Source organism: Ixodes scapularis, unplaced genomic scaffold (assembly GCF_016920785.2).
Source record: "Ixodes scapularis isolate PalLabHiFi unplaced genomic scaffold, ASM1692078v2 PGA_scaffold9__187_contigs__length_104089568, whole genome shotgun sequence".
Taxonomy (NCBI): Eukaryota; Metazoa; Arthropoda; class Arachnida; order Ixodida; family Ixodidae; genus Ixodes; species Ixodes scapularis.
Window position 1 is genome coordinate 42359510 of NW_024609884.1, and position 26646 is coordinate 42386155.

The 26646-nt window shown below is 43.7% G+C and overlaps 2 protein-coding genes across 2 annotated transcripts in view; one reads left to right on the forward strand and one right to left on the reverse strand.

Annotated features, from left to right (window-relative positions):
* Positions 1–21289, reverse strand: part of LOC8036835 (transmembrane protein 208) — a 47876-nt gene extending 26587 nt beyond the window's left edge. The window contains exons 1-4 of the mRNA XM_002412026.4: positions 21101–21289; positions 13899–13997; positions 11906–11965; positions 8495–8631 (exon numbers count right to left, since the gene is read on the reverse strand). Coding sequence (XP_002412071.2) covers positions 8495–8631; positions 11906–11965; positions 13899–13997; positions 21101–21106 — 302 coding nt within the window. The 5' untranslated portion in view covers positions 21107–21289. The remainder of the gene's footprint in view (positions 1–8494; positions 8632–11905; positions 11966–13898; positions 13998–21100) is intronic.
* A 209-nt stretch (positions 21290–21498) lies between these two features.
* Positions 21499–22791, forward strand: LOC8036848 (cleavage and polyadenylation specificity factor subunit 4). Its single transcript, XM_002412025.5, has one exon. The coding sequence runs from the start codon at positions 21664–21666 to the stop codon at positions 22507–22509; it is 846 nt and encodes a 281-aa protein (XP_002412070.1). The 5' UTR covers positions 21499–21663; the 3' UTR covers positions 22510–22791.
* Positions 22792–26646: the final 3855 nt, after the last annotated feature.

Genomic DNA, 26646 nt, shown 5'->3' on the forward strand with positions numbered 1-26646 from the left:
CTTCCCGAAAATTTCCTTTCTACCGGTACTTCGTCCTTATCTCATCAATTAAACTGGACAAGTATCTTTTTTTCTGTTCGAAATTGGGTCACCGGCGGTGTTCGCAAACAAGTCATCTAAAATTTGTTTTTTTCTTTTTTTTCCTTTTACGCCATGTTTTTGCAGGGTTCAATTTTTTTGTCTCGAGGCTCATTGACACACTTGCGTTTGACTACAACCAACTGAGAATGACCGGTTTTTAAGCCCCTTGCGATGGCTTACGACCAGCTCCGCAGCAGCGCATCTGGTTGTAAGCCCTTGCAAGAGGCCTAAAAAGCGGTTTCGTCTCAGTTGGTTGTATACTCCATTTCATGATAACTTGGCGAACTGTGGAGGCTACGACTCCCACGACCCAATAAGAGCGTTGGAGCAAGGCATGTGACACTACGTCACGGGAGCGTTCGTGTCACTGCGCCAAATGTGAGGCCCTGAGGAACCGTCTGTCGTCTGCTGGTCAAGAGTTGTCTGCTGCGAAACCAACCAACTTCGGATGAACATTCACCCAGCATGAAATTGCCGCTACTAGAGTAGCGAGCTCTTTGGGAACAGTTCATGAGAGAACCCTACCCTCAGTTTACATGTATATCTGTGGCGGGTGCTAATGCCAGGGCCCAGTGCGATGTTTTGGGCGAAAGCAGTGGATTACACAGCTGCGATCATTCAAACATCGTTCAAAAGCTATGTTTTGCCCGGAAAAGAGTTGATCCCTATTAAGTACCCATAAAAATTAACATGTCTTCGTCTTTCTTCCATGTCGTGTAGTGCACCGGTCAGGAGAGTCTTACTGCAACACAACTAGAACCAACTTTTGTCGCGGACGGCACTGGTGCTGTGGCAGTAACGAGGCCTCGGTAACCTGGACCATGGAGTGTTGTCACGTGCCTTGCTCCGCGGCGCTCTTATTGGGTCACGGGAACCGCAGCCTCCACAGTTCACCAAGTTATCATAAAACAGAGTATAGTCAAACGCAAGTGTGTGAACAAACCTTTAGAAAGCCATTCTTTTCAAAAGAAAAGAATGTCCTTAAAAATGTTTCTCCGTGACTTCAGAAAAACAAAAGCGTCCTTGTCACTGCCAAAAAAAAAAAGTGTGGTTACAGATCTGGCGTACACCAGACAAGAGAGATGCAACGAACCAAAGGTCGACATCCGTGGAGACACGCAGATGTGCTTTTGAATAGAGGTTGAAACTTAAGTACACCATTATTTTTACACCAAACACCACACACTAAAGTTAGCCCCCCCACCCCCCTCATTAAATTAAAGTTTCTATTGAAGTGTTGCACTGTACCTCATATCCAGGTTGACTTCAGCCTGGTGACTATACAAGCCCGCCTTAAGCATATGTCTTAGTGCAGTGCCGGTCTTCCCTCATTTCATTTCATTTATTATCCCTTAAAGGCCCTGCCAGGGGCATTACATAAGGGGGGGCAATACAAAGAAGCACACAAGTAGAACTTTTATGCAATAAAAACAAAAAACAAAACATAGAAACGAGATATGGCTGAGCACTGGCCATAGGTAGGAGCATCGCACTGATTACATATTAAATATAGACGATACAGCATGTCTGAAGAGGTCGGGGTCACTGAAGAGCACTACATGGTCCGGTAGATTGTTCCACTCTATTATGGCAAGGGGAAGAAATGAGCTGTTAAAGGTGACAGTGGAACCATGGTACACTAAGGGAGTTAAAAAGTCGTCGGGATGAACGATGCGGTTCTAACAGTAGAGACTGTCTGAGCAGAGGGTGGTAATAAAAAATCTTCTGGAAAAGACAGATGTGTGATATTCTTCGGTGAGAAATGAGGGTGGGGAGGCATAAGGAAGCCTTCATGGCCGACACACTGGCAGTGCGCTCATAATTAGAAAGAATGAATCGGGCAGCACAATTTTGAATAGATTCTAAGGTGTTAGTGAGGTAAATTTGGTGTGGGGACCAAATGGCAGCAGCATACTCAATCTTCGGATGCACAGAAGTTTCATAGGCCAGCTGGCGCAAAGCTGGAGGGGCTGAGTGCAGACAACGTCGAGTGTAACCAAGCGTTCTGGAAGCTTCGGCATGTATGGAGTCAATGTGGAGGGTCCAAGACATACGGGAAGAAAAATGAACGCCAAGGTATTTGTACGACCGAACACACTCAATTGTTGATGAGCCTAGAGAATATTTGAAAAGAGATGGGGAATGTTTTCGAGAAAAACAGACAAACTTACATTTAGAGTGGTTTAGTAACATTAGCCATTGATCACACCATTTGGTTATATTATCGAGGTCTTTCTGAAGAAGAAGGTGATCGGAGGAGCAATTTATTTGGCGATAAATGACACAATCATGAGCAAATAAATGTATGTTAGAGGTGATAGAATTTGGAAGGTCGTTAATAAAGATCAAGAAAAGAAGCGGACCTAGGACACTGCCTTGTAGACCCCAGACAAAACATCGGTAAGGTTTGATTCTAAAGTGTTGACGACTGTATATTGGACTCTGGATGAGAGAAAGCTGCAAATCCAAGATACGATTAAGGGATCAATATTGAGTCGCGATAGTTTTGCAAGTAGGCGCAGGTGAGGAACCCGATCGAAAGCTTTGGAAAAGTCTATGAAGATGGCATCCGTTTGAGAGAGCGAGTCAAGGTTAGTGTGCAGGTCGTGAGAAAATTAAAAAAGTTGGGCCATGTCGCAGGAATAAACCTGGCGAAAACCATGCTGGTTTTGGAAAAAAAAGTTATTACAGGTTAGGTGATTCATAACGTTAGAGAGGATGATATGCTCTAAAAGCTTCGATGCAATGCATGTGAGCGATATGGGACGATAGTTATCAGGAAGGGATCGAACACCGCTTTTGAAGACAGGAATGACCCGGCCAATCTTCCAGTCCGTTGGAACGCAGCCATCTGACAATGACTGGTTAAAAATTAGCTGAAGAAATAAGCAGGAGATGTCTCTCGTGTTCTTCAGTATTTTCGAGCAAATTGTATCAGGTCTCGGGGCAGAAGATACCTTCAGTTTATCTATAAGATTAGAAATTCCAGATGCAGTGACAGTGATCGGAGGCATTTGGGAAAACGGAAGTAGAGGGAGGGAAGGAATATTTTCTGGTGGCTCCGTTGTGAAGATGGAAGAAAAGTAATCATTCATTACTGACGGGGCAAGTTCGCCGGGCACGACACCGCCCTTGTCGACTAGCTCAATGGACTGCATACTAGGATTGGGTGTAATCGTTTTCCAAAATTTAGTAGGGTTGGTTTGAAGAATGTTGGGCAAGTCCTGATGAAAATACTTCTTCTTGAAAGTTTTAATTAACGCAGTGTACTCTTTTAGGCACTGAAAATACTTATTCCACACAGAAGGAGAACCACTAGCCTTCGCTTTTCGGAAAAGCGCTTCTTTTTGTTATCAACTGATTTCAGCTTTTTATTGTACCATGGTTGCCCAACATCTCCACGAATCCGCAGCAAGGGAACATGTAAGTTGATCAGGTCAGTAACCTTTTGCTTAAATAACAACCAATTGTCCTCTACGGACCGCGACGAAAAGGAAGATAGAAAGGCGTCAAAAAAGATGGTGAGCTTAGCATTAATACCAGCGTAATCAGCTTTATTAAAATCGCGTATGACTTTAGACATGGGCGATTTAACTAGAACAGGCAGTGTGATCAATATATTCATTATTCTATGGCCGCTAAGACCAGGCATGTAAATAGTAGACTGCACAAGATCGGGCGATGATACAAGGACTAAATCAAGGATATTATCATCACGGGTAGGCTTGTCGATCATTTGACTAAGATTGAACAACATGCAAACGTCAAGAAAGTGCTTGGAATCACGTGACGTATATGTGAGTAACTGCCAGTTGATTTCAGGGAAGTTGAAATCACCGAACAGTAAAAGATTTGCTTTGGGAAATCGTATTGTGATTTCGTTTAGGGCAGTATGTAGTTTATTAACAAAAGAACAGTCAAAACCTGGGGGCCTATAGCACACTGCAAGAAGCGTTTTGCTAAACTGCGATGAAAGACAAACACAACATAGCTCGAGATCGCAGGACAGTTGAACGTAAAATGAAGGCATTTCTTTTTTTATGGCCACAAGGACGCCACCACCACTCTGCCGAGGCCGATCGCAACGATATACAGAAAAGTTCATGTTTGAATAAAAAAGCTCATCGTCGTTAACGTCCGGTTTTAACCAAGTTTCCATAAATATAGCTATGTCGGAGTTGCAGTCGTCGAGAAGACTGCATATTTCATCTTTCTTAGGCAGGAAACTACGAACATTTGTAAAAGTAACAACATGAGACTGCGATTTTTTAGTTTTGATCCGACAGTTGCTTGGTGTCGGGAGGCGGTTTTTTTTATTCCCATTTAGTTATGCTTCAAGCTCCTTTATGCAGTCACTAATCGGATCGTAAATGTAACGCTTGTTATGTATGTGAAGTTTATCAAAGCGGATTTTAAAGGGCACGTTTTGCGGCTCTGCAAACTGGTATAATTTGCCACGCACTCGGCGAACTGATTCAGAAAAGTCTTTATGGACGGCGAAAGTAGTATTTTTTAGTTTGTGACCGGCCGCCAAGATTGATTCTTTATCTTTAAAACGTAGCAACTTGACAATTATAGGGCGGGATTTGTTTTCAGTGAAGCGTCCTAAGCGATGGGACCTTTCAAGGTTGGAAGGATCCAGCTCGATGCCCAATTTATGTAAGCAGAAATTAATAACAACTTCTTCGGACTTCGCCCACGTTTCATTCTCGGAATCCTGTATACCAAAAAAAAGTAGGTTTGATCGACGGAGACGGTTCTCGGCGTCGTCGCACCTCGCTTTTAATTTAGAAAGCTCCGATGGGATAGTATTCAGAGGGATGTTAGGTGATTGTGGCTGAGCTGATGCACTCTTCAATGCCATGATGTCATGCTCAATGTTAGTAATCCTATTGTTAAGAAGTATGGCCCTGTCATCGGCCGCTAGCTAATCACATTGCAAAGATGTAATCGCAGCAAGCATACCTGCTTGGCCTGCTTCAAGACGCGTCAGCGTTTCCAGAATGGTATTGTTTACGGAAGAGTTAGGGCCAGGGTTAGTCTCAATATCTCCCGAGATTAAAAGCAAAAGATGGGAGATCATTGCGTGGTATGCGCAATTGAATAAACATCTCAAAATATTATTACGGTACACTGACAAGTCGTAGGGGCACGACATCACCATAAAACAGCAAAAACCGTTACGAGCGTTAGCAGCGTTGCTAAGATAACTAACCTGTAGCAGACGGGAAGTTTGCATGACAGTTCCAGCGGCAATGTCGTGCCCCAACTGGGAGGCGGATCCGGCGGGCTTTTGTAGACCCTCTTCACGTGGATCACATGACGTCCCCGGTTGCCAGATCCTAAGGTGGTTGGGAGCCAGGGTCAGCTGAAGGAAATGCGGGCAGGGTAGTGGCTGATCGGAAGCCACTCGGACTGGCAGCGGGTGAATCCAGGTGGTTGTGTCTCCACGGTGGTCGTAGAGTGGCGAGCTGGCGGGTAGAGCCACCGCAAGGGCAGCAGCCAGGAAAACCTGTAGCAGACGGGAAGTTTGCATGACAGTTCCAGCGGCAATGTCGTGCCCCAACTGGGAGGCAGATCGGGCGGGCTTTTGTAGACCCTCTTCACGTGGATCACATGATGTCCCCGGTTGCCAGATCCTAAGGTGGTTGGGAGCCAGGGTCAGCTGAAGGAAATGCGAGCAGGGTAGTGGCTGATCGGAAGCGACTCGGACTGGCGGCGGGTGAATCCAGGTGGTTGTGTCTCCACGGTGGTCGTAGAGTGGCGAGCTGGCGGGTAGAGCCACCGCAAGGGCAGCAGCCAGGAAAACCTGTAGCAGACGGGAAGTTTGCATGACAGTTCCAGCGGCAATGCCGTGCCTCATGGCGTCTATCGTGCAAACTCGGAAGGGGTCCGAGAAGTTAATTTACCAATGGTATTCATACCATGTCACACAAAGAATTCGCGACCGCATATTATGGAGGTGTTACGTCACCGGGTGCCTAGGATCAGCAGCAGAAATGGCAACCACTTCAATGGTCAATAAGGTATGGTTTTTATTACTAATATTAGTCTTATCATTGTTGCTATTATTATTATTAATATTATTAAACATATGCTGCAAACAATTAAGCGTGTATGCTGAAGGAGTTTTACTGTTGCATAGCTTCAATCAAAATGAGAGCACGCTTGTTCTGAATTAGTATTTTATTTATTCTGAGTCATAAAAAGTTTGACGAGTCTTGTGTATTGGAGCAGCAAATTTTTACACGCCTTGAATACTTTCCGTTATACGAAAATGGCCAAATGACCTAGATTTATCATATTCACAATATGCCCAACGACGCTTAGATAGAAATTATTAAATATCTTTCTAAATTATACAAGATTTCCTATGTGCCATGCATGGCAAATATGCATTGATATCGTTTTATTTCCTTTCTCTAGGTAGCAGGGGACCACATAAGCCATCTGCCTAAAATGGTAAAATGTATATTAGCTTCTGTGATCCACACAGGAAGATGAAATGTGCCGCCCCTAGGAATACTGCCAGAACAGTAATCGTGGAGAGGTACTAGAACTCTGTCAGGTGAAACACATTGTGGGCTAACCTGTCTGCTCCCCAACATCATGTTGCTAATAATTATTTCAAATAATCAGTCAATTTTATAAAGACTGCATGTCACATGCATAGTCAAATAAGCATTTGAAACAGTTGAATGCTTGTACTGAATCCCAGTTCTCAGATTTTCGGAGGTTTGCACTGCCAACCGTGCCAGCCATCACGAGGGCACTCCAAAGACAACGTTGACGGACGAAAGCACTCTCAACAGCGCAACGCAGATCGAGCGACATCATAATTACACCACTGTCCATGCGACTTGCGACTTGCAGATGGCCAGCAGTTTCTCTTTTTTGATCGGGGACCTGACGACCCAGACTGTTTGATCATGCTGGGCACAAGAGCGAATCTCTTAACCCTGAAAAACAGCCCCCATTGGTTTGCAGATGGAAAATTTAAAATAGCACCGTACATCTACTATCGACTATACACTACTCTATTGTGGCCGAGTGGGCTAGCACGCACCAGCTCTGAGCACGCGGGGCGAAAGCTTGCACTGCAGAACCCAGGGATCCTGGGTTCAATCCTCACCCCTGCCCGTTTCGATCTGGATGAGCATTGTACCGGCGTGCGGTCGCGTATCATTACTGCATGATGCATGTTAAAGACCCAAGCCTAGCGGTTGTACTGGACTGGCTAAATTTCTCATCTATGGCTGAGAGACAAGTCGCCCGTTGAGGCAGACTAAATTCAGGCTGTGTAAACATACACACGCTACATTTTTTTTTTTTTTTTTTAACTGTACACTATTCACGGAACGTCCTGTCCCAGTATGACACACAGCACTTCATTGACACTCTTTTGGGCTGTCACTTTTTTTACTGCATGTAAGCTATATGTGAAACGAGAGTGTACGTCAAATAAACTATTTCTTTAGCAGTTCCACTAAACTCGTCAACTGTGATTTCCATTCTTCCTTTGGGTAAATGTAGCGCCTCATTTGTATGAATATAAAACGTTGCCGGAATAACAATCAATCCATCTTCCAAAGACGGCAAGAAATCGAGCTTCATTGGCTTGCGGTGGGAAGGTTTTATATTACATACTTTTAAAAGAATGTAATAAACATAATGGTGCAGATAATAATATAAAGTCATATAACGGTACATAATAAGATGTAACGGCAATACACATGTTCTGCTGAACACGCTAGCAGTATAAGTATTTAATGTGTTTTACAGCAAAAAAAAAAAAAACAGCATGCATTTACGTGTGTGCCGTTTTCTTGCTGGGCCGTTTTATTGCGTGCTGTTTTAACACATGCTCTTCTGTCGCTCTGCTGTTTTGACACCGTGCTGTTTTGACGCCGTGCTGTTTAGACGCCGTGCTGTTTAGACACGTTGTTTTGACAGGTGCTTTTTTTTTTTTTTTTTTTTTTTTGTTGTTGTTGTGTGTTGTTTTGTTGCGTTCCCAATCAGCACTTCCGTCTTGTTGAGGCAGTCATACACAGCAGCGCACCGAGCACCAGCCCATGGCCCTGTCACTCAGCCCCTGGCCAGATGCTGTGACGAGCCGAAACAGAAGAAGCAGCCCGACAATCCCCTGCCTGTCCCTAGACCCCGATGTTTCTTGGTGCGAGTTCCACAGCCCGGACCGTGCCGTGGTGCGACTGTGGCTGGTGAAGATTGCAGAAAAGGCCGAAATTAAACGTCTCAGTCTTCCTCCCCACCCTCGCTGTCGGCAGCTGTCCTTTGTTCTTTTGTGTGTGTGCCTTTGCATGTCTGCTTAGTGCGTTCATATATTCGCTGGCAAGTGTCAAACACAATTAAAGTGTACTAGAACCAACATCTTACATGATCGAGCAATACTTACTCGGCAAGGCCTGCAACCATGTTCAGGTCAATGCCCCCGTCTCGAAGTTGCCCACTCTCCGTGTATGAAGCTCTTGCCATGTACCGCATGGCCTGGATGCATCCTCCATAAATTAGCACCGTCAGCAACAGTACCACCTGCGCACCGATAGAAAAGTGACCAATGAACCTAGCGGAAAGCTTCTAATGCAGGTAGAACACAATTAAAAAAGCTGCAAAACAGAGTTAAAGAGTCTCTCGAATAAGAAAAACAGTCCCACGAATCGCAGCCAACCCGCCAAAGGCAAAGTCGGTGAGCTGGTTAAGGCAGGAACCTTATGCTAGGTGAGCCCGTAGGAGGAAAAGTAGTAATCCAAAGAACTTATCTTTTTTTTTTTTTTCTTGTTTACAGCCTGCAGGTATGACTGGCTCACAACTCTTTTACAAGAGAGAGTGGCAAGGGGGAAATACCCTCTCTCCTCACACCCCGGCAAGTCGTCTGCTCTGCAGACCAGGCAGTATTGAACATCCTTCTGGCGTGCAAATACGGTTTAAAGGGACACTGACACCCCCCCAAAATTTTTGGCGATTGCCTGTGATTCGAGTTCTTGTAATCTGCCAATTCCGCTCAAAACATCGCACTGTGCCCTGGCATTAGCACCCGTCACAGATTTGCGGCTAAATTGAGCATATGCTTGTCTCATGTACTGTTCCCGCACTGCTCGCTATTCTAGCAGATGGACATGTTGCTGCGGTGGACGTTCATCCAAAGTTGGTTGGTTTCAAAGCAAACGACTCCTGGCTAGCAGATGACAGCCGGTTACTCTGCGTCTCGTGCCTCGCATTTGGGGTGGAGACACAAATGCTCCCACGACGTCGGGTCACGTGCCTCGCTCCAACGCTCTTAATGGGTCGCGGGACCCTAGCTTCCATAGTTTGCAAGTTATCATGAAACTGAGTATAGTAGATACAGAACGCACTTCAACTCGCCGCCGAAAACGTAACGACATGGGTGCACGACCAGCATGTCTAGTAGAAGAATTATTTATCGTTATTTTAAAAAATAAAAGTAAAGCACCTAACTTTGATGTAACGACACTTCCTTAAGGGGACACACCCCCTAGGGGAGTCAACTTTTGAACCCCTGTCTTAAAATTAATGAAATTTACAGGGTAGGCTGGTGGTCATGCTAGAGGGTGTATAACAAAATTTCAGGTCTGTCGGTTAAATGAGAAGGAAATTAGAGTAGCTTCCATCAGCAACACGCCTACATTGTTTAGTTAATCTATCGTCAGAAAACTATCACAATATTCAAGATTTTTATTCGCTAGATATGTGGCAGAATGCCTAGAGGGTGCGGCTATGGAACGTTTTTTCTAAGAAGTAATTTATTTCTATAAATTTTCTCTTCTGCAAAATTGGTCAACTTTTTGGTCTTCTGTGTCTTCGACAAAATGTCAACATTTTTTTATAAAAGACATTCGTTAAGTGCAAAAACGTTCCATAGCCGCAGTCCTTATTAAATTTCAGTCAGGAAAAGGGAAGAGTGAGCCTTCCCTGTTTTGCCATTATCAAACGATAGATTGACTAAAATGGAATTTATACCAAAAAGTGGAATGGAGAAAAATGTGTTCAAAGTTCTCCAAACCCTACCTTTCCTTTAGCTTTGGTGGACAGAGAATAATTTATAAAAAATTAAATATGCAGTGAAAATTAATTAATCTTTTTAGGAATACTCTGTAGATGTTGGTGGATGTAAATATGTCATTTTTCAAAATCAACTTTTTTTGCAGAAATTTTTTTTTCTGGGCAGTGTCTCCCCTTAACTAACGAAATTTTATGACCTATGGCTGGGAACATGTAAGGAAAACTGTGCAGGATTTTATTATTTCTAAACCCGGAGTACGAAAAATGCTATCTCTGAATGACATCTCACAGAAACTAAGCAAGGCTTTTTTTCAACTCAGAACTGTACCATCAGAATTCTATTTACTGCTGCTGCAACAGGTGCAGTGGTTGAGGGTAGTACAGCCGGTGGACACCATTGCTATTTAAGTAACCTACAAAGATGTGCTAGCTGATCATTTACTGAAACAATACAGTAGAACACAATAGGCTGATAACGGCCTATTTGTCATCAGCTATCGGGATTGGGCGTGTGCCCTCTCCCTCTTTTGCTTCGCCGAATCCATTGAAATGCCCGGATGTGTAGACATTTAGTGATAAGGTCCATAGGGCTAGCCATTTCTTTAGTCTTACAGCGTCACGTCGTCAAATGCTGGAACAGCGAAGAAACTGCAGTATCATAGACTCTGAGGTCGCCATGGAATCAGGCCAAAGTTGAAAATTTGAGATTATTCGCGGGTTCTAATTTTTGCGAATCGAGTGTAGCTTCCGTAGCGTTCACAAATTGCCCGAATTGTTCGCAGGACGTATTTTTCGCGAATCGTAGGCGATTCGCGAAAAATTAGGTCCTCGCAAAAATTTTGTCATTTACAGTATGTGAACTCTCAGATGGAAATAGAATGCAATGAATCAACTAAGTTCATGGAAACCAATGTGATGCATAAATGCATGTGCATGAAAGATATTGGCACACTAATATCTTAGAAGATCCCAATGTAATGCGCTAGGTTTGCAGTGACCTAACATACTGCAAAGCAAAAATTGTGATTGACAGGAAGGTGATAAAATACGAGGCTTCAACTGGGACTAATTTTGATAGCAAAAAGTTATATCACGAGGCTGATTCCTTCAGCTCTATATGAGCTTTTCCACAGTAAATTCAAGCCTCTAAGTGCAGCCCACACTGAAGCCAGTGTTCTGCGATTTTGAATTCGTCACAAGTCATCGCCATTGGTGAGATCTTTTTCCAAACACGGGTCAAGGCAACGGTTGAACCATTACAGGTTCGGATTTCAGACAAGCTACAGACAGACAAGGATTTCTTGGTTTTCCCAGGTTAGTGCGCTCGCTCTTAAATCGAGTGTTACACAAATGTGCACAATGCATACTCGATTGCAAGTCTAAATGGTGCCTGCCTCGACACTCCTGCACACTTGTCAAATTGATGTATTGTTCTGAAAATGTTGCTTGCACCAGCACAAACTCCAGAACTGGGGCAAACCCAATACAATTTCATATTATATAAAGTACACATTCTGTACGGGTCCTGCTATGATCATATCATGCACTGCTTTCACCAGTTCAAAATAATTATATGTTCTCGAGAACCGAAGCTACAAATCAAATGTATGTTTTCATTCACTTCAATTGAAATAAAACAAATGAAAACATTGTACAAATATCTTAGCATCAAGTTAATAATAACTAGGATTCCATGATTTCTGGGTTTATTTTTGGTGTAACTACAGGTGGCAGGAGTTGAAGAAAATACATACCGAATATTTCTGAAAAGTGTTTGCCAACTTACCAGGTAGGATAGTGTCATCAGATCCCTCCAAAATATTAAGTGTGTTGCCACATGCGTCCCCTGAAACATCAAACAAATGTCATGTTAAAAGAGGAGCAGTAATGAAAATAGGAATGCAGAGGAAGGACCATGAACCTGTGCTTATTTGAATAAAAGGCAAGACAGGTATGGCCAACCTACTTCCGTCACATTTGTACCCTTCTCAAAAAGGTTCGGATTTTAGCGCATGAAAATTACATTGTCAAAAATTGCACATTTCTAACAGGCATATATTTAATTACCAGCCTAAAAAGAATTGAAGTATCCACAGCGGATGCCTTCAACATACAATGGATAAATGACATGTTCTGTTGAGATTTTTTATGGCGTGAAAATTTAGCTTATGCAATTAGAGTAGTTCCTCATTAGAATGAAATCATTTGATTTGACTCGTTGCTTTACTTGAAGTTCAATGTGGGCTCAACTGAAATGCATATATTTTGAGACAGAATATTCAAAGTGTACAAGTGGCTGACGACAATTATTACGACGGCCGAGCTGCTGAAGGCATGCAAGCCTACAGGGAGGCACACGGCAGACTTGTGTGTTCTCTTTGTGTCCTCCACAAAAGCAAGCCGCAGACAGCAAAAAAAGAGCGACGAGCCAAAGGGCGATTGCGGAGCACCGCTTTTCTTTTCCCCCCCATTTTCTCCCCATTTTCACAAAGGAATTTGACATTCCAGCAATCCTGGAATCAACACAATCGACCATCTTGCAGAACAAAACAAGCCAGACATACTGGATGGGTTCGAGAAAAGTCTCTCAAGCAACAGAAAGTGCGCATATGATTAAAGATAAAAGATGGCCCTCTTGCACAAGCCGGACTTTCTCGCGCCCATGCTTAAAAAGCCAGCGGATGATTTTCGGAGATGCAACTATTTTTACAGGAATATGCACGAAAGCATTGGCGAAGCACCTGAGGATACTTCGATTCCTTAGCACATGTCAATGGGGATATTTCCATTGTTGCTTTTCCCACGGATGCCGAGATTGTAGATCTTGTAAGCGGCAAAGGTGAAGATGATGAGATGTCGGACAAGGAACCTCGAGAAATAACAACAACTGCAGAGATGCGAAACATCCGACGGCAGCTTCAGAACAAAGTCGAATGCAGTGGCGGTGAGTTATACGATGCATGAAAAAATTTGAGGAGGCATTATTGATGCCCGGAAAAGGTTATAGCAAATTCGACCTCTTTATTTATTTATTTTTTTTTTTCATTTTTTTACATTACAGTAAAGATATTCAAAGTTGCTCATCACCAAGGTTTGTTTGAGTGCATATTTGTTTTAACCCTTTAAGTGCCTTGGATGAGGTGAGCCAATGTTTTATGGCTCTCCCACTTTTATCAAATTTTTTGCAGTCCCATTGGCTACATTATGAGGGTTTACTCTATGCCTCTACAAAATCAGCTACGACTTGAGCATAACCACAAGATAAATCATAAATCGAACGACACCAACAATGCTGTTCATGACGCTACATCTCCATAACTTTTATTTTACAAAGATGAAAAAAATGTTTAAGAAAAATCAGTAAAGTGGTTTTACAAAAGAGCTCCTTCAGCCTGAAAGGAAGTAAAAAAAAAAAAAAACTGGAGTGTCATGATGGCCCTCTGTATAGCTAAACTAATGGAGAAGGAAGAGCAGTCCTCTTAGAGCACTCTTCCTAATCTATACTGTAGTGTACTCTGGATACTCCGATTCATTCATGCAAGACTACAAAGCAAGTACCTCTTGGTTGTTGCAACACAGAAGCATTTGGTTAAGTCACCACACCTGACCCCTCACAAAATGTGGCTGCATCGGGAATCAAAGTGGGTCTGGTAAATGTTGCCAGAATGTTTGCACAGACACAATTTATTGTTAAAAAACCATGAAATAATTTTTTTCACATTCACAAAACACTGTATGTAGACTAGAGAATTAATTTTTTTGTTGCGCAAGAAACTTACCACTGCTGCAACTGAAATGATGCTGTAAAACTTCATTGTGTTCTTGTTTTCCTCAACAATTTGTTTTTGACCCTTGGTTCCCTGCTTTCCTTTTTGTGGCTGGAATAGAATATGTGACAGAGATAATGAACACAAGAAACTAACTGCACTATATGCGCAAATGGCAATAGTGGAGTTTGCATTTCTTTTCAAAACAGGAAAAAGCATCTCTAGATTGCTCAAGAAAACTTCCCACAAAATGTCGCCCATATCCCGAAATAGAGCATAAAAACCATCTCTCAAAATAGTATATTTTCTTCACCGTTCCAGACACATTCCTTCAGATTACGGTATGGCAGCATGCCATTCCCCAGTTTCACTCTCTCCGCCCCTATTGGTTGTTACATGGACAACGCACACTCCTCGCACATGAGCAAAGCAGAGAAGTAATAAAAAGTGATCCGGAGTTAGTACCCTGCACACCGTGGGTAACCTGAGGATATCTGGAATAATATTAATGAACAGTGCATAAAACACCGACAAAAATTAGAAGACAAACTAACTACAGTGCTGGCCGTGTTTCATGCACTGTTTGTTATATTGTGGTGTACCAACCAGCCAAATCACCAACACCAATCATCCGCAATGAAACCGACCGATGCGGGCCTTATTACAGAAAGTAAAATTTTCTGAATAGCTAATTAAATGTGAATATGGTGTGCCATGGGTGTAAGTAGGTAATTTGTTGCTTGAAAATTTTTACAGGGAAGAGCTGTCTGCTGCCCCGAGGCGAGTTTAATGGCTTTGCTGTGGATGAGACATTTAGCTAGTACAGCATGATCACTAGCCTGGGGTCTTTAATGCGCATCATGCAGTAGTGACACACGAAAGGACACCAGTATGATGCTCATTCAGAGCAAAGTGGGCAGGAGAAGGGATTGAACCCCGGATGCCTGGGTTCTGCAGCGCGAGCATGCACTTAACATGCTCAGAGCTGTGGCACGCTAACACACTCGGCCACCCCCCCGTGCCACGGGTGCAGGTTGGGCACAATACCCAGGGCTTGCGAATTAGATTCAAAATGCTTCCCTTGAGGAAGGCCACAGTTGTCCATGCTATGACTACTTGAGTCCACAATGATTAGGTCACTAGCTAATGCTCGCCAAATTGCTGGCTTTTTAGGGTCCCTCTAAGTCCTCTTGAAATTGCCTTCATGGTCCCCATGAAAACAATTTCAAAATATTTTAAAAGGTGTTTTCGGACGAATTGGGGTCCTAGCATGCCACACAGGTTTTTTTAGAACTCTAATTTCTGTGCCTGCAAATAAATTTGCTAAATCAAAACAAATGTTCGAATTTTTTTTTTTTTTCGCCTCAAGAAAGGGAAGTGACGTCAAGGAGCACCATTGGTTTTCAGTAGGATTTAGTGAACGCTCAGAGCAGTTCCCACGGTCGGCTGTAGTGCACGGCAGTCTGTAAAGCAGCGGCCATACTATTTGTTGTCGGACTCATCAACGTAGAACAAATGGAAGACAACGCAGCGCTCACAAACGAGTTTGAGCTCCCGTTCAGCAATGTCACGCCAACGGAACGGGAGATGCTTCTCAGGACGCAAAACTCTGGATTGGCGCTTTACAAAATGCCCCAAACTTGCCACCAACTCCTCGGTCGCCGCCTCAGAGCAGGCTCCGCTCTCTGCCCGACTCGCCAACGCAACGCCAAAGGCACGTCGTTCGTTTGCACTAATTGCCTGACGAAGAGCCCGTTGTCGTCGTGCTTAGACGTCACACAGCGCACTTTAGTTCACGCTTCTCCCACCGTCTCGCAGTGTGTCAGGCACCGATCCCAACGCGATTATTACCACACCTGTTTCATTGAATGGTGCAGCACCCAAAGGTCTGTTCGGGATAGAACTTAGTCAACAGGGTCTGAGACGTGCCTGAAGCACATCTCAATCGTCAAATAAAACTTACAAATTGCCTTTATGGTCCCTTTAAGTATCCTTACAGCATGTCCTAGTTTGGCAATTTTGTCAATTCCAGGTAAAAAAAGGTTTAGACAAGATTCATGTACATTGTGAAAATCAAACAATACTAAACCTCATGCTTTCATAGCTATCTATTGTTTGGCAGTGCCAGTTTCAGAATTTTTTTATAAATTGTAGCCCACTGTTCCACCGGTTCTAAACAGTACTGCTGTTAGCTAAGGTTATAGCATGGATTCCTCAATTTGGAGAAAATTGAGTTTAACCCTAATATTTCCATCCATAGACCGTATGTACTTCGGTAAAATAGGGTTTTACCTAAAATTGCCTAACTTGACAACTAACGTGTGTCAAAAAATTAATTTTACACAAACAAAAAAAAATAATTATTAGAGCAATATTGACAGTGCTAGATTTATTTTAAATTCTGCACACAAAGTCTATGATGACACAAATGGTGATACTCTTTCCACCTCAACGAGATGGTCATACACTTTCTCCACCTCAATGCGATGGCCAAGTCGATCCCCCTCTCCTCCACGCGCCCAAAATTCCAAGAGAGAAAACAAGTGGAAACGAGGCGAATACCAACTAAATCGCGTCTCGCGCCATCAATATCTATCAATATTGTTTTAAAAAATTTTTTTGCACATAAAATTAATTTTTTGACACGCGTGTCCCAACCAGACTGTGTAAAAAAAAAAAAAACTTTTTTGTTTTCAGTGGCCCTTTTAAGGTGTACGCTGCTCCTCTTTCTCTAATTTTTTTTCTGATGCTGCCACTGCATGGAGAGAAAAACTAATGAGTGCTTTGTAAGTTATAAAGATTGAAGATTAATTCTAAGATGTATTTAGTGAAAGTACAAAATTGTGACACTGCTCCTTTAACAGATTCCATGCAGAAACAACAAAAAATGTATCTAGCTCTGATTGTAGTTCAAGGTAAATGGTTTGATTTGATTGTAGGAAATTGAAGTTAGAACTAGCCCTCTGACGCGTACATCAGGCACGTAGCCAGGATTTTTTTTTTTTTTGGGGGGGGGGGGGGGGGGGGGGGGGGGTTGCCTATGACAAAATGCTGCATAAGGAGGAGGGGAGAGAGGAGGCCCCAGCAAAATGGAAGGTTTTGGGGCCCCCCCCCCCCCCCCCTGGCTACGTGTACGTACCTGGCAACAGTCAACATTTGTATTTAGGATGCCGACTAAACACCGCTGATATCCAGTGATGGGAAGCACTTTAAGTAAATTGTACTTAAAGTAAGTTTAGAAAACTTGCGCTTTACTTGAAATACATTCTCCGAGTATGTACTTGTACTTAAAGTATTTTTTCTGTTTCCTTCTGAGGGAAGTACAACTCCCGACTTCTAAGTACATTCCGCAAATTTGGTGTTGTTAAATTTGTACAAAAAATTATGCTTTGTCAACTCTGAAGAAATACTGGGACGGATATTCTACTCTCACCAGAAATGCGAGCAGACGACGCATAGCTCGGTTTGTACTGGAAACGGCTTTCCTGCAGCATTTCGAAATCTCGCTGCTTTTCGCTCGGTCAGAGCTATCGAGGAGGTTAAAAATATTCGGAGAGGACACCCCTCCATGAGGATTCTTTGCAGAAGTTACGGTAGGGTGACCACCCGTCCCGTGACTTGCGGGACTGTCCCGCATTGAGGGCTCCTGTCCCGCGTCCCGCAAGATATTCCCAAATCTTCAAAATTTCCCGCATATCATACTGCAGTAAGATTCACTCTGCAACTCATGATGCTGCCGAACAACGGGGCATGGGGAAGCGCAGAGGTCACTGGTAATGGTGTGAATCACAATGGTACGCCATTTTCTATCCAAGCATTGCGGAAGCGACCAACGTTCTTGGAGGAGATTCGGCGCGCATGCTTTGTTGTGCCTCTCCCCTTGGTGGCAAAATATTGTAAGAGAAAATTGATCGTCAAAGGTTTAAATATAAAATATTATCATTATTTTCAAATCGCTGCGTCAATGTGAAATGATTGCTGTTGATTTGTGTTTTTAGTGAAGACAGCCCGACAAGGCATAAAGCCTGCAACATTACAACAGTCGAAAAAGAATTACATTACGTTAAAAATCTGTGTAGGACGATGTTGATAAAAGTAAGTGTTGACAATAAAGATTTACTGTTTCTCATTTCCATTTCATGCACCGAGTTCTGCTAGAGTCAGTTTTTATGTTTTCAACTTCGACACATTTAAGAACACATTAAGCATAAAAAGGTATGTCACTGGGACTGAAAATTATTTCAGTTTAATTGCTGTAATACAGTTAGCAGATGTATAAACAGCACAGGATATTAAATGTGTTGACAGAGCCTCGGTTCGTGGTGTGCGTGTTAAGAAAATTACCCTACCCCCCTGTCCCCACCCCCTTTGTGTCCAGCATTGCGCTAGCAGGAGGGTGGTCACCCTAAGCTACGGGGCTGACGTCACGCTCTCTCCTGGTATGTTTAATACCCTTAGGTGCAAGCCATACAAGCGGCACCGAATTCAGAAGTCGGAGAGTCACTTGACTTTATCCCAAAATTCGCTGCCATTTAATGCACCCCCGATTGCCCCTAAGGCAATGCATACCAGCAAAAAAAAAAAAAAACTATAGCAAATGTGAATAGCATTGTTATAGCGAACTATAGCAATGAAAGTTTGTTAAAAAGTAGTTGTACTTTACTTTGAAAGTACATTCCACTTATAGTACTTCACTTCAAGTACATTACGCCGGTGTTCTTACTACTTTACTTGAAGTATGTAGTAACTTCTAATTTACTTTGTACTTCAAGTACTTTTTAGATATACTTTACCCAAGACTGCTGATATCATGCTATACCTGTGCATGAAGAAAATGAAAGTGCCAGATCTTAATTTTATCATATTCATTAAACCATAAAGATGTTGATTCCTCTTTTTAGATATACTTTACTCAAGACTGCTGATATCATGCTATACCTATGCATGAGGAAAATGAAACCGCCAGATCTTAATTTTATCATATTCATTAAACCATAAAGATGTTGATTCCTAAGTATTACGGCAAAATATTGCATCTGCATTTTATCAACCGCGTTTGAAAATTGTTTCTTGTTAGACTGTCCAAAACAATGATGCCACACCCTACAGCAGCATGAGCAATAAAAAAGAGGTATGTAAAAAGGTTGAACAGATTTTCAGCTTAATTTAATCTTCAAATAATAAACTGAGTTATTTATTGGCATTCTTATATTAGTTGTACACCACTACATCATGTGATTGCAACATTGTTTCGGTTTCAAATACATCCGGGTCTTGTCATTTCGTGACCATCACAGCCATGCTGCTCGTCCCGCCACGGCTTGAATTCATTGTGGAAAGCGGTTGTGGAACCTGATTGTGGGTTAGAATTAATAAGACATAAAGTGAAGCAATAAAAATTTATAATCCCAGGAGGATTCGAACCCAGAGCTTCACATAATTAGTACCAAGGACGGCAGTGGAGAGGTCAAGCATGTACTCGACCTCCCAACTATCAGCACATCCACTTTGGGTATTTTCAAGAGTGTATTCCTAGGACATAGTTTTCCAAAGACCGGGTTTATGATTGCGAGTTTTCCATTCATTTTCTTTTATCACAATCTTCCTCAGTGGTAACTTGACTTGCTGCTCCTCAACCTTGCAAAGGCAATCAATTTCACTTCTGTTTCCAGCCTTCTTGTCATTTTCCTGTGAGCACATCAGAAATTTTCTGGTCGAAGTGAGAGTCTATTTGCGGCTCGTTATTTGACGACCGTATTGGGACGCGGCTCAACTGATCAGAGTTGCAAGCGATTCCCTCAAACTCTCCTTTGTAGCACGACATACGGTAGCACAAACAACATATGGTGCCGGCGTACGGCTCGAAATCTAAAAGCCAACCACGGTGTAATAGGCGACGCTACAGCTCAATGAAGTCGGCCATCTTACAAATATCTGGGTATAATATTAGACACCAGATGTCAACTATTGACTTGCGTGTGTGACATCTTGTGGCACTGCTGTTGGAGCAATTTCTGACGTTCTGGCTTCGGCCATCATGTCAGGTCTATGTCGCCATCTTGCAGACAACAAAAATTTCCTATACATAGCTTGCACTGACACCACTTGGTCAGACATAATGGGAGAAAGGGTGCGTGAGAGGGTAGCTTCCACTGCATTAACAGGACAGTTCTGGCCACCAGAACATTCACAACTTTCAGCGATGGTGGTACCACAGTTAGGGAATTGTGATCCCTAGCTCCTGGATTATAGGCTTCAGAATTAAGTTGCTTGCCTACACCTTCCCAACGAGGAAAAAGAGGTAAGGTTTTTACGTCGCTCATACTTCAGAAAATTTGAATTAATTAAGCGTCGCAGACCCAACCTCTTATTGCTGTGCTACGACGATCATCCAGTTGAAAGTTGAGAATTAACGAGGCGCTTCTGGCCACCAGAAAGAGGAGCGGGCTGACATTACGTGGAAGGTATGTATTCAGAGCAAGTCATCTGCTTCTTGCGCAGGGGTTGCGGTGACGACAGAACGACGCCGTGTTCTGATTGGCTTTGATTGGAAAGATAGTGGGTAGACCTCAATGCTGGATGCCTTGAAATCTACCCACTATTCTTTTTCAATCAGCCAATAAGAGTTTGGCCTTTTGACAGCATAACCCTTGTGCAAGAAGCAGAAGAGCGTGCGCTCCACATTGGTTACATACTGTGACATATTTTTGTAGAACTGAGAGGAAAGCTCCCCGGAAAACTGATATCATCTTTTTTTACGCTAAAAAATTAATCCGGACGATCAAACGAACGAAATTATATGTAATAAAGGTCAGGAATTTTAAATAGACATATAGCTCAAAATTTCGGAAAAAAACGTGTCGCGACACCTTTAACATTATTTAAAAAAAAAAAAAATGCTTACAGAAACAGATCAATAAAGAACCGACTGACCAATGAATAGACTGAAACATACAAGTTTCGCCGAAAGGAAAATCCAAGGAATACGCTAATAACATATTTGGACGTTTGCTGTGTCTCGAAGAACTATATACACCAGGACGTTATCATTCAGTGTAACGCTAGCATGCACGCGGCAGAGAACATGCGGCTCTGTCGGATACTTTTCGTCAAACATATAAAACGGTGTAACATCAGAATGCAGTGCATATGTAAGGGCAATAGACACGCGACATAGCCCACGACCGTCCAGAATTTCAAACGCTTCACATTACCGCCATGTCTGTAACGTGTTGAAGTCCTTTGCCCACACGATAACAAACGGGACGACGAAAATTTCAAAAATACGTAAACTTGCAGTCAGTTAAGAAAAACACATTGATGGTTAACCGGCAACTCGACTGACTTCGCCACCTGGCAGTTGGCACGGTTGGCACTCGTTCGGACTTTTTGTTCAGAAACCTGCCGCCAGGTGCAGATGGCTGAAGCCGAAGCCAAGCCAAAGTAGCTTCGCATCGCAAATTTATCAAGAAAATTATACTTTCCTACTATTAATAACGTGTTTCGTACAACAGTATGTTGTAATTAGACATTAAATATCTAGGAATATATACGTTATTTGCATTTCAGCCACCGACAGGCACCGGCTTGTCGGCGAGCCGGTTCCGTTTCCGCAAAATGGCGTTATGAAGTTCGATTTCGCGGCACGACATTTCTGTTGTTCCTGTCTTTGTCTCAAAATCGTGGCGTTATTACAAAACTCTACGCCCCTTTTCGGCTCATCTGCTGCTGTGCAGTAGTCGTTGTGACTTCGGGTAGACCGTAACCTGTCGTAAGGATGGAGGAGATCGTGGCCAAAGTGGGGAACGTAGTCTTCGAGGTGGAGATCGCCCTGGAACAGCAGCTTGGTGCGTTACCTCTGCCGTTCCCTGGTATGGACAAGTCGGGCGCGGCCGTGTGCTGCTTTTACGTTCAGGGAAACTGCAGTAAAGCGTCCGCATGCCCCTTCAGGCACGTAAAGGGTGACCGAACAGTCGTGTGCAAGCACTGGCTTCGCGGCCTGTGCAAGAAAGGCGACCAGTGTGAATTTCTGCACGAGTTTGATATGACGAAAATGCCCGAATGTTACTTCTACTCGCGCTTCAACGCGTGCAGCAACAAAGATTGCCCATTCCTCCACATTGATCCAGAGGCAAAGATCAAAGATTGTCCATGGTACGATCGCGGGTTCTGCCGGCACGGTCCCAACTGCCGCCACCGTCACACCCGGCGCGTTATGTGCCTCAACTATCTGTGCGGCTTCTGCCCCGAAGGACCCGAGTGCAAGTTTATGCACCCCAAGTTCGACCTCCCCGTTCAAGATGCAGCTCAGCAGGCCAAGCGGGCGGCCATTGTGTGCCATTACTGCGGAGAAGCCGGCCACAAGGCGATCGCCTGCCACCAGATGCCGGCCGAGCTGAAGGAAGAACATTCACGTATGCACTTCCACCACCACTACGGCGGCAGACGAGACCAGCACGACGAAGGAGCCACCATGAACACCTCGGGCTCGCAGCGAGGTTTTAGACCGCTGGACCAGGTCACCTGCTACAAATGTGGAGAAAAGGGCCACTATGCCAACAAGTGTCCAAAGGGACACTTGGCTTTCCTTAGCAGTGCCCTCCAGAACACGAGCAGCTTATGAGTCAGCACTGTTGCTGCTTCCCCCTTTTTCCAGAACACTCGCCTTGCTGCGTGAGCCTAATTTATGCATGCTTGCTTCCTGCGGAATGCATAGGAGCAGGCGTCATGACGACATGATGACCGCAGTAAACGGGGCGGGCATTGATTTTTATCTTTACATTTTCATTGCCTAGTGTACAGGCTGCCTAGCTGTATGCTGTGCAGTAAACTTGGTGATATGATCACTCTTGTGTGCAGTGAAAATGTTTGTATTGCAGTGGTTTCAAATTCAAAATCAATGGCACGCGTCGGTGTATTTTTTGGGGATAGTATGCCCGTTTGGGAGAGCACTTAACATCATAGTGCTTCATTCTATTTGAACACAGTTGATCCTTCGTTGCTATCTTCTCTAGTCGCAATATTTGAAAGACCAGGTATTGGGCCAATTTTACTTGCATTGCAGAAGTAAAATGTGTCGTTTAAAACTTCATTTTGTTGCTAACTCCAGATTGCCCACCAATCTTAAAAGGTGCACTTGCTGATTTCAAGCTAGCTATATTTTCCGAATGCCTGGCCTTTACCCTTTCCAGCATGTTATTTAGTGACTTTGCATCCAGAATAGTTAGTGTGAAATCGCCAAATGAAGGTGATGCCAAAACAAACTTTCTCATATACCCGTGCTTTTCACTTCCGTGATGTCACTGGCAGGCAGGCTTGCAGGTTGAGCAAAAGGTCTATAAGCCTCTATGCTGTATATTTGTTTCATGCTGCTGTGCGAGTGCTGGAGTGAGATTCCCAGGCATTAATTTGACATCATCAAACTTCTTTTAATCGTTTGGGAGCAAATTCTACTGCCCAGAGAGAACCCCTGCTTGCTACTGTTGTTACTTTTTCATTGTTGCCAGTAGTGATTTTAGCTTTAAAAAAAAAGGTGGACCAAATATAAAATTTAATAAACTAGCAAAATATATATATATATATTTTGGCCTAATAAATGGGGTACTAGTTCAAAGGTTCAAAGTTGGCATGTTCAGACAATCTTGGGGCAAATCAGGCACCATAAAAAAGGCCGGAGTACCCCTTTAAGAAGGATGTTAAAGGCTTTTTCTTTCGTCAATGATGTGTCTTGATATGGTTGACCTCATCTGAGCAAAGTATTTTTAGTTCGCTTTATACATAGGAATGCAGAAACATGTCTGCAGATCCCAATGGTAACAAGTTTCGTGGGATGAATTTATTTCCTAAGAAGCCCTGCGATAAAACAAGTTGGGATGTTGCAACACTTGCACTCATAGTAACGGGTTTATTTTATGGGCCAAGGTTTATTGTCTGCCAGGAATAGTACTCTATAAGTACTTGGGCATTTTTATGCAAACCGAGGGTATAGAATATATGTAATGCAACCTAAAGAAGACTCGTCACTTAAAACTAGTGGAAAAGTGTGTACAAGCCCATAGAAATGTGCCACGAGCAGGGTTTCCCAGGGAGCTTCATGTGTGAAGTGCACATTAAGGCTCCCTAGGGTTTCCATTTGCTCCTGTTGAATGTAATTCTACATATGGCTTGTAGTTTCTGTCTGGTATGGCTTCAAAAATTTCAGAGCATACTTCTAGCAGTTCTTTTTCAGGACAGGTTTAATTAAGGTTTCTATTAACTCGCACGCTAGGAATGGAGGTTTATTTCCTTTTCTGTTTCATCTTTTTCTATCTACATTTATCGTCTTGTCTTTTTCTTGGAACTGCACATACATACATACATACTGTCCTTGACCAATACCTCCTAGAAGACAAGGCCTGTGCATTTCCTCCTACAAACATCATCACTAGTAGATCCCCTCAGCGCCCCCTAGCTAGCCTGGATGAGTACCATCGTCTGCTACATTGTCCGTGACATTGTCTGCTCCATCGCCTGCTTCAGTCGTGCTCAGAACGAGCTCATATAGGCTGCTAAGACGGGCAATGTTAATGGTGTCGCATGCATGCTGCAAATGAACTATGAAAGCTTGCGCACAGCAGTCACGCACACAGCTGTGGTCACCAGTGAAAGCGATGCGGTTGTGATGGGGCCCATACTCTCGTCGAGCATCAGCGCGTTTGCCGCTTCAGGCAGGTCGGGGATTTACTAACGAAACGTCATGCGCAGGCCTTGTCTTCTAGGTGGTATTGCCTTGACCTTCCTGGGGTGATGGGGTATGGTGTTGCAAATAGCAGCCATGTCGGTGCTGCTGTTTGGTCCCATGTAGCAGAGTGTCTTGGGAAATCCTTGTTGTTTGCATGTCTTGATGACCAAAAAAGGCGGTTTTGGAACCCTGCAGGCCTTCTTGTGCTAAAATCAGGTTGCCGGGTTGTATATCTGGAATGACACTTTGGTGTCGTGCATCGTAATTCCTCTTGCTGCAGTGGGAGTCGTTTCTGTTCTTTCAGTGTTATTTTGTCGGTTAAGGCCAGAAGGGTGATCTGCAGGTAGCCATGGGCTCGCATCGCATGCAGCGAAGTGTGGACTACATCTCAATCCAGCTGTGTGAGAACGGTTGTGTGCAACTGCTGCTTCAAGCACGCACTTCCATCCACCTGTGAACTCGGGGAGCATTGACATGAATTGTTCGATGTCGCATATCACCTGTTCAGCCAATGCATTTGCTTCTGGATAATAAGGAGCGGGAAATTGAAGCTGGATTCACCTTTCCGCCCATCTTTCGAACTTCTTGCTGCGAAAGGCCGGTCCATTATCTGAAACAATGACCTTCGTGCTGCGGAAGACGTCTCATTCCATCAGTGAAATGACAGAGTTGGTGCCTTCTCTGCCCGCCTTGGCAGTCACGATGTGCATGCATTCATCAATGGCAATTAGAAATGCTTGCGTTTTCTTTTGTCCTGCCTTTTTGATTTTTGCAAAATCAAGATGGATGGTCTTGAAGGGAGTGTCAGAGTATTCAAGGCATCACCATTTCGTCTCCCCGAGGTCGATCCTTGGTTTTATTTATTTGGCAGACATGGCACGTACGCACATAGTTTGCAATGTCGTCTTTTATGTTTTTCCATGTGAATCTTTGTGTTAATTTCCAATAGGTTCTCCAAAATCTGTCATGTTCTCCTGATCCACAACTGTCATGATAAAACTGTAACATTGTGGGAACCATAGACTCAGGCACATAAAATGTTCAATCTCGTGATGCCATGTCCTGGGTACCTTCCCAAAGCCAGGCGTGGCTGATGCTCCCAGTGAGAGTATCCCTTGAAATGGTGAGCCTGGACAGGGCATCTGCGTCCGCGTCGAGAAGCTTCTCTCCAGATCGGTGGTTAACGTCAAATGAGAGCTGTTGAACTTCACTGATCCATCTGGCCAGTCGTCTCCTCGGTTGAGTTTGGCTCAAGAGGTAAGTTAGAGCTTGATCGTCCGAGAAAAGTTTGAAATGTTGACTTTCAAGGTAGCTTCGGAAATGCCTGAACGCTATGACCACTGCTAGGGCTTCCTTTTCTGTCGTGGTGTAATTTTCTGGCTTTGGAGAAAGTGTATGAGTAATGGCCAACAGCTTTTAACTGGTTATACAGAGAGAAGACTTGCGAAAGAGGAAATTCTAACGTGGAAGTTACAGCCAGAGACCAAACGGTCATCGTTAGTTTGGGGGTGGGGGGGAGGGAATGACAGCTGATGGAAGAGAAAATTGTAAAGGTGAAGAGGGTAGAGTTCCACCAAAGCTGACTTCGCAGAGCGAGTGGAGCCGAGACTTCGGGCGGCTGAAGGAAGGCGGCAGAACCAATGAGGGGGGAAGAAGCCTCTCTCTAGTGTCTAGCGTTGAGCGATACAGTGAAGGTCGGGTGGTGCAGACGGTATCCAAGTTGTCCAAGTATTGTCACCAAGCACACCAGCGCCAAGTACCTCTAGATGCCGAACCAAAGTGCAATGGGTCAGTGAAATCTGCCAAGTTCTCGGTGAAAGGATTGGGGGAACAATAGATTCCGTTCCCTCAACTGGGATGCATGAGCCTATTGTATGCATAAGTGGCCTTCCGCAGAACGCTACGAAGGGGTCATTCTTTGCTTGTTTGTTTGGCTGGTTTAACCACTCAACCTTCGCGTGGTATACCAAACGCAAAGGTAGAAACTAAATCTAGGACATTTGCTGAAATGCCCGGCTCTTGGCATGCCTTGGGTTTAAG

Bases quoted from the DNA above. Each gene is read 5' to 3' on its own strand.
- LOC8036848 (XM_002412025.5), top strand. From the start codon at position 21,664: ATGGAGGAGATCGTGGCCAAAGTGGGGAACGTAGTCTTCGAGGTGGAG.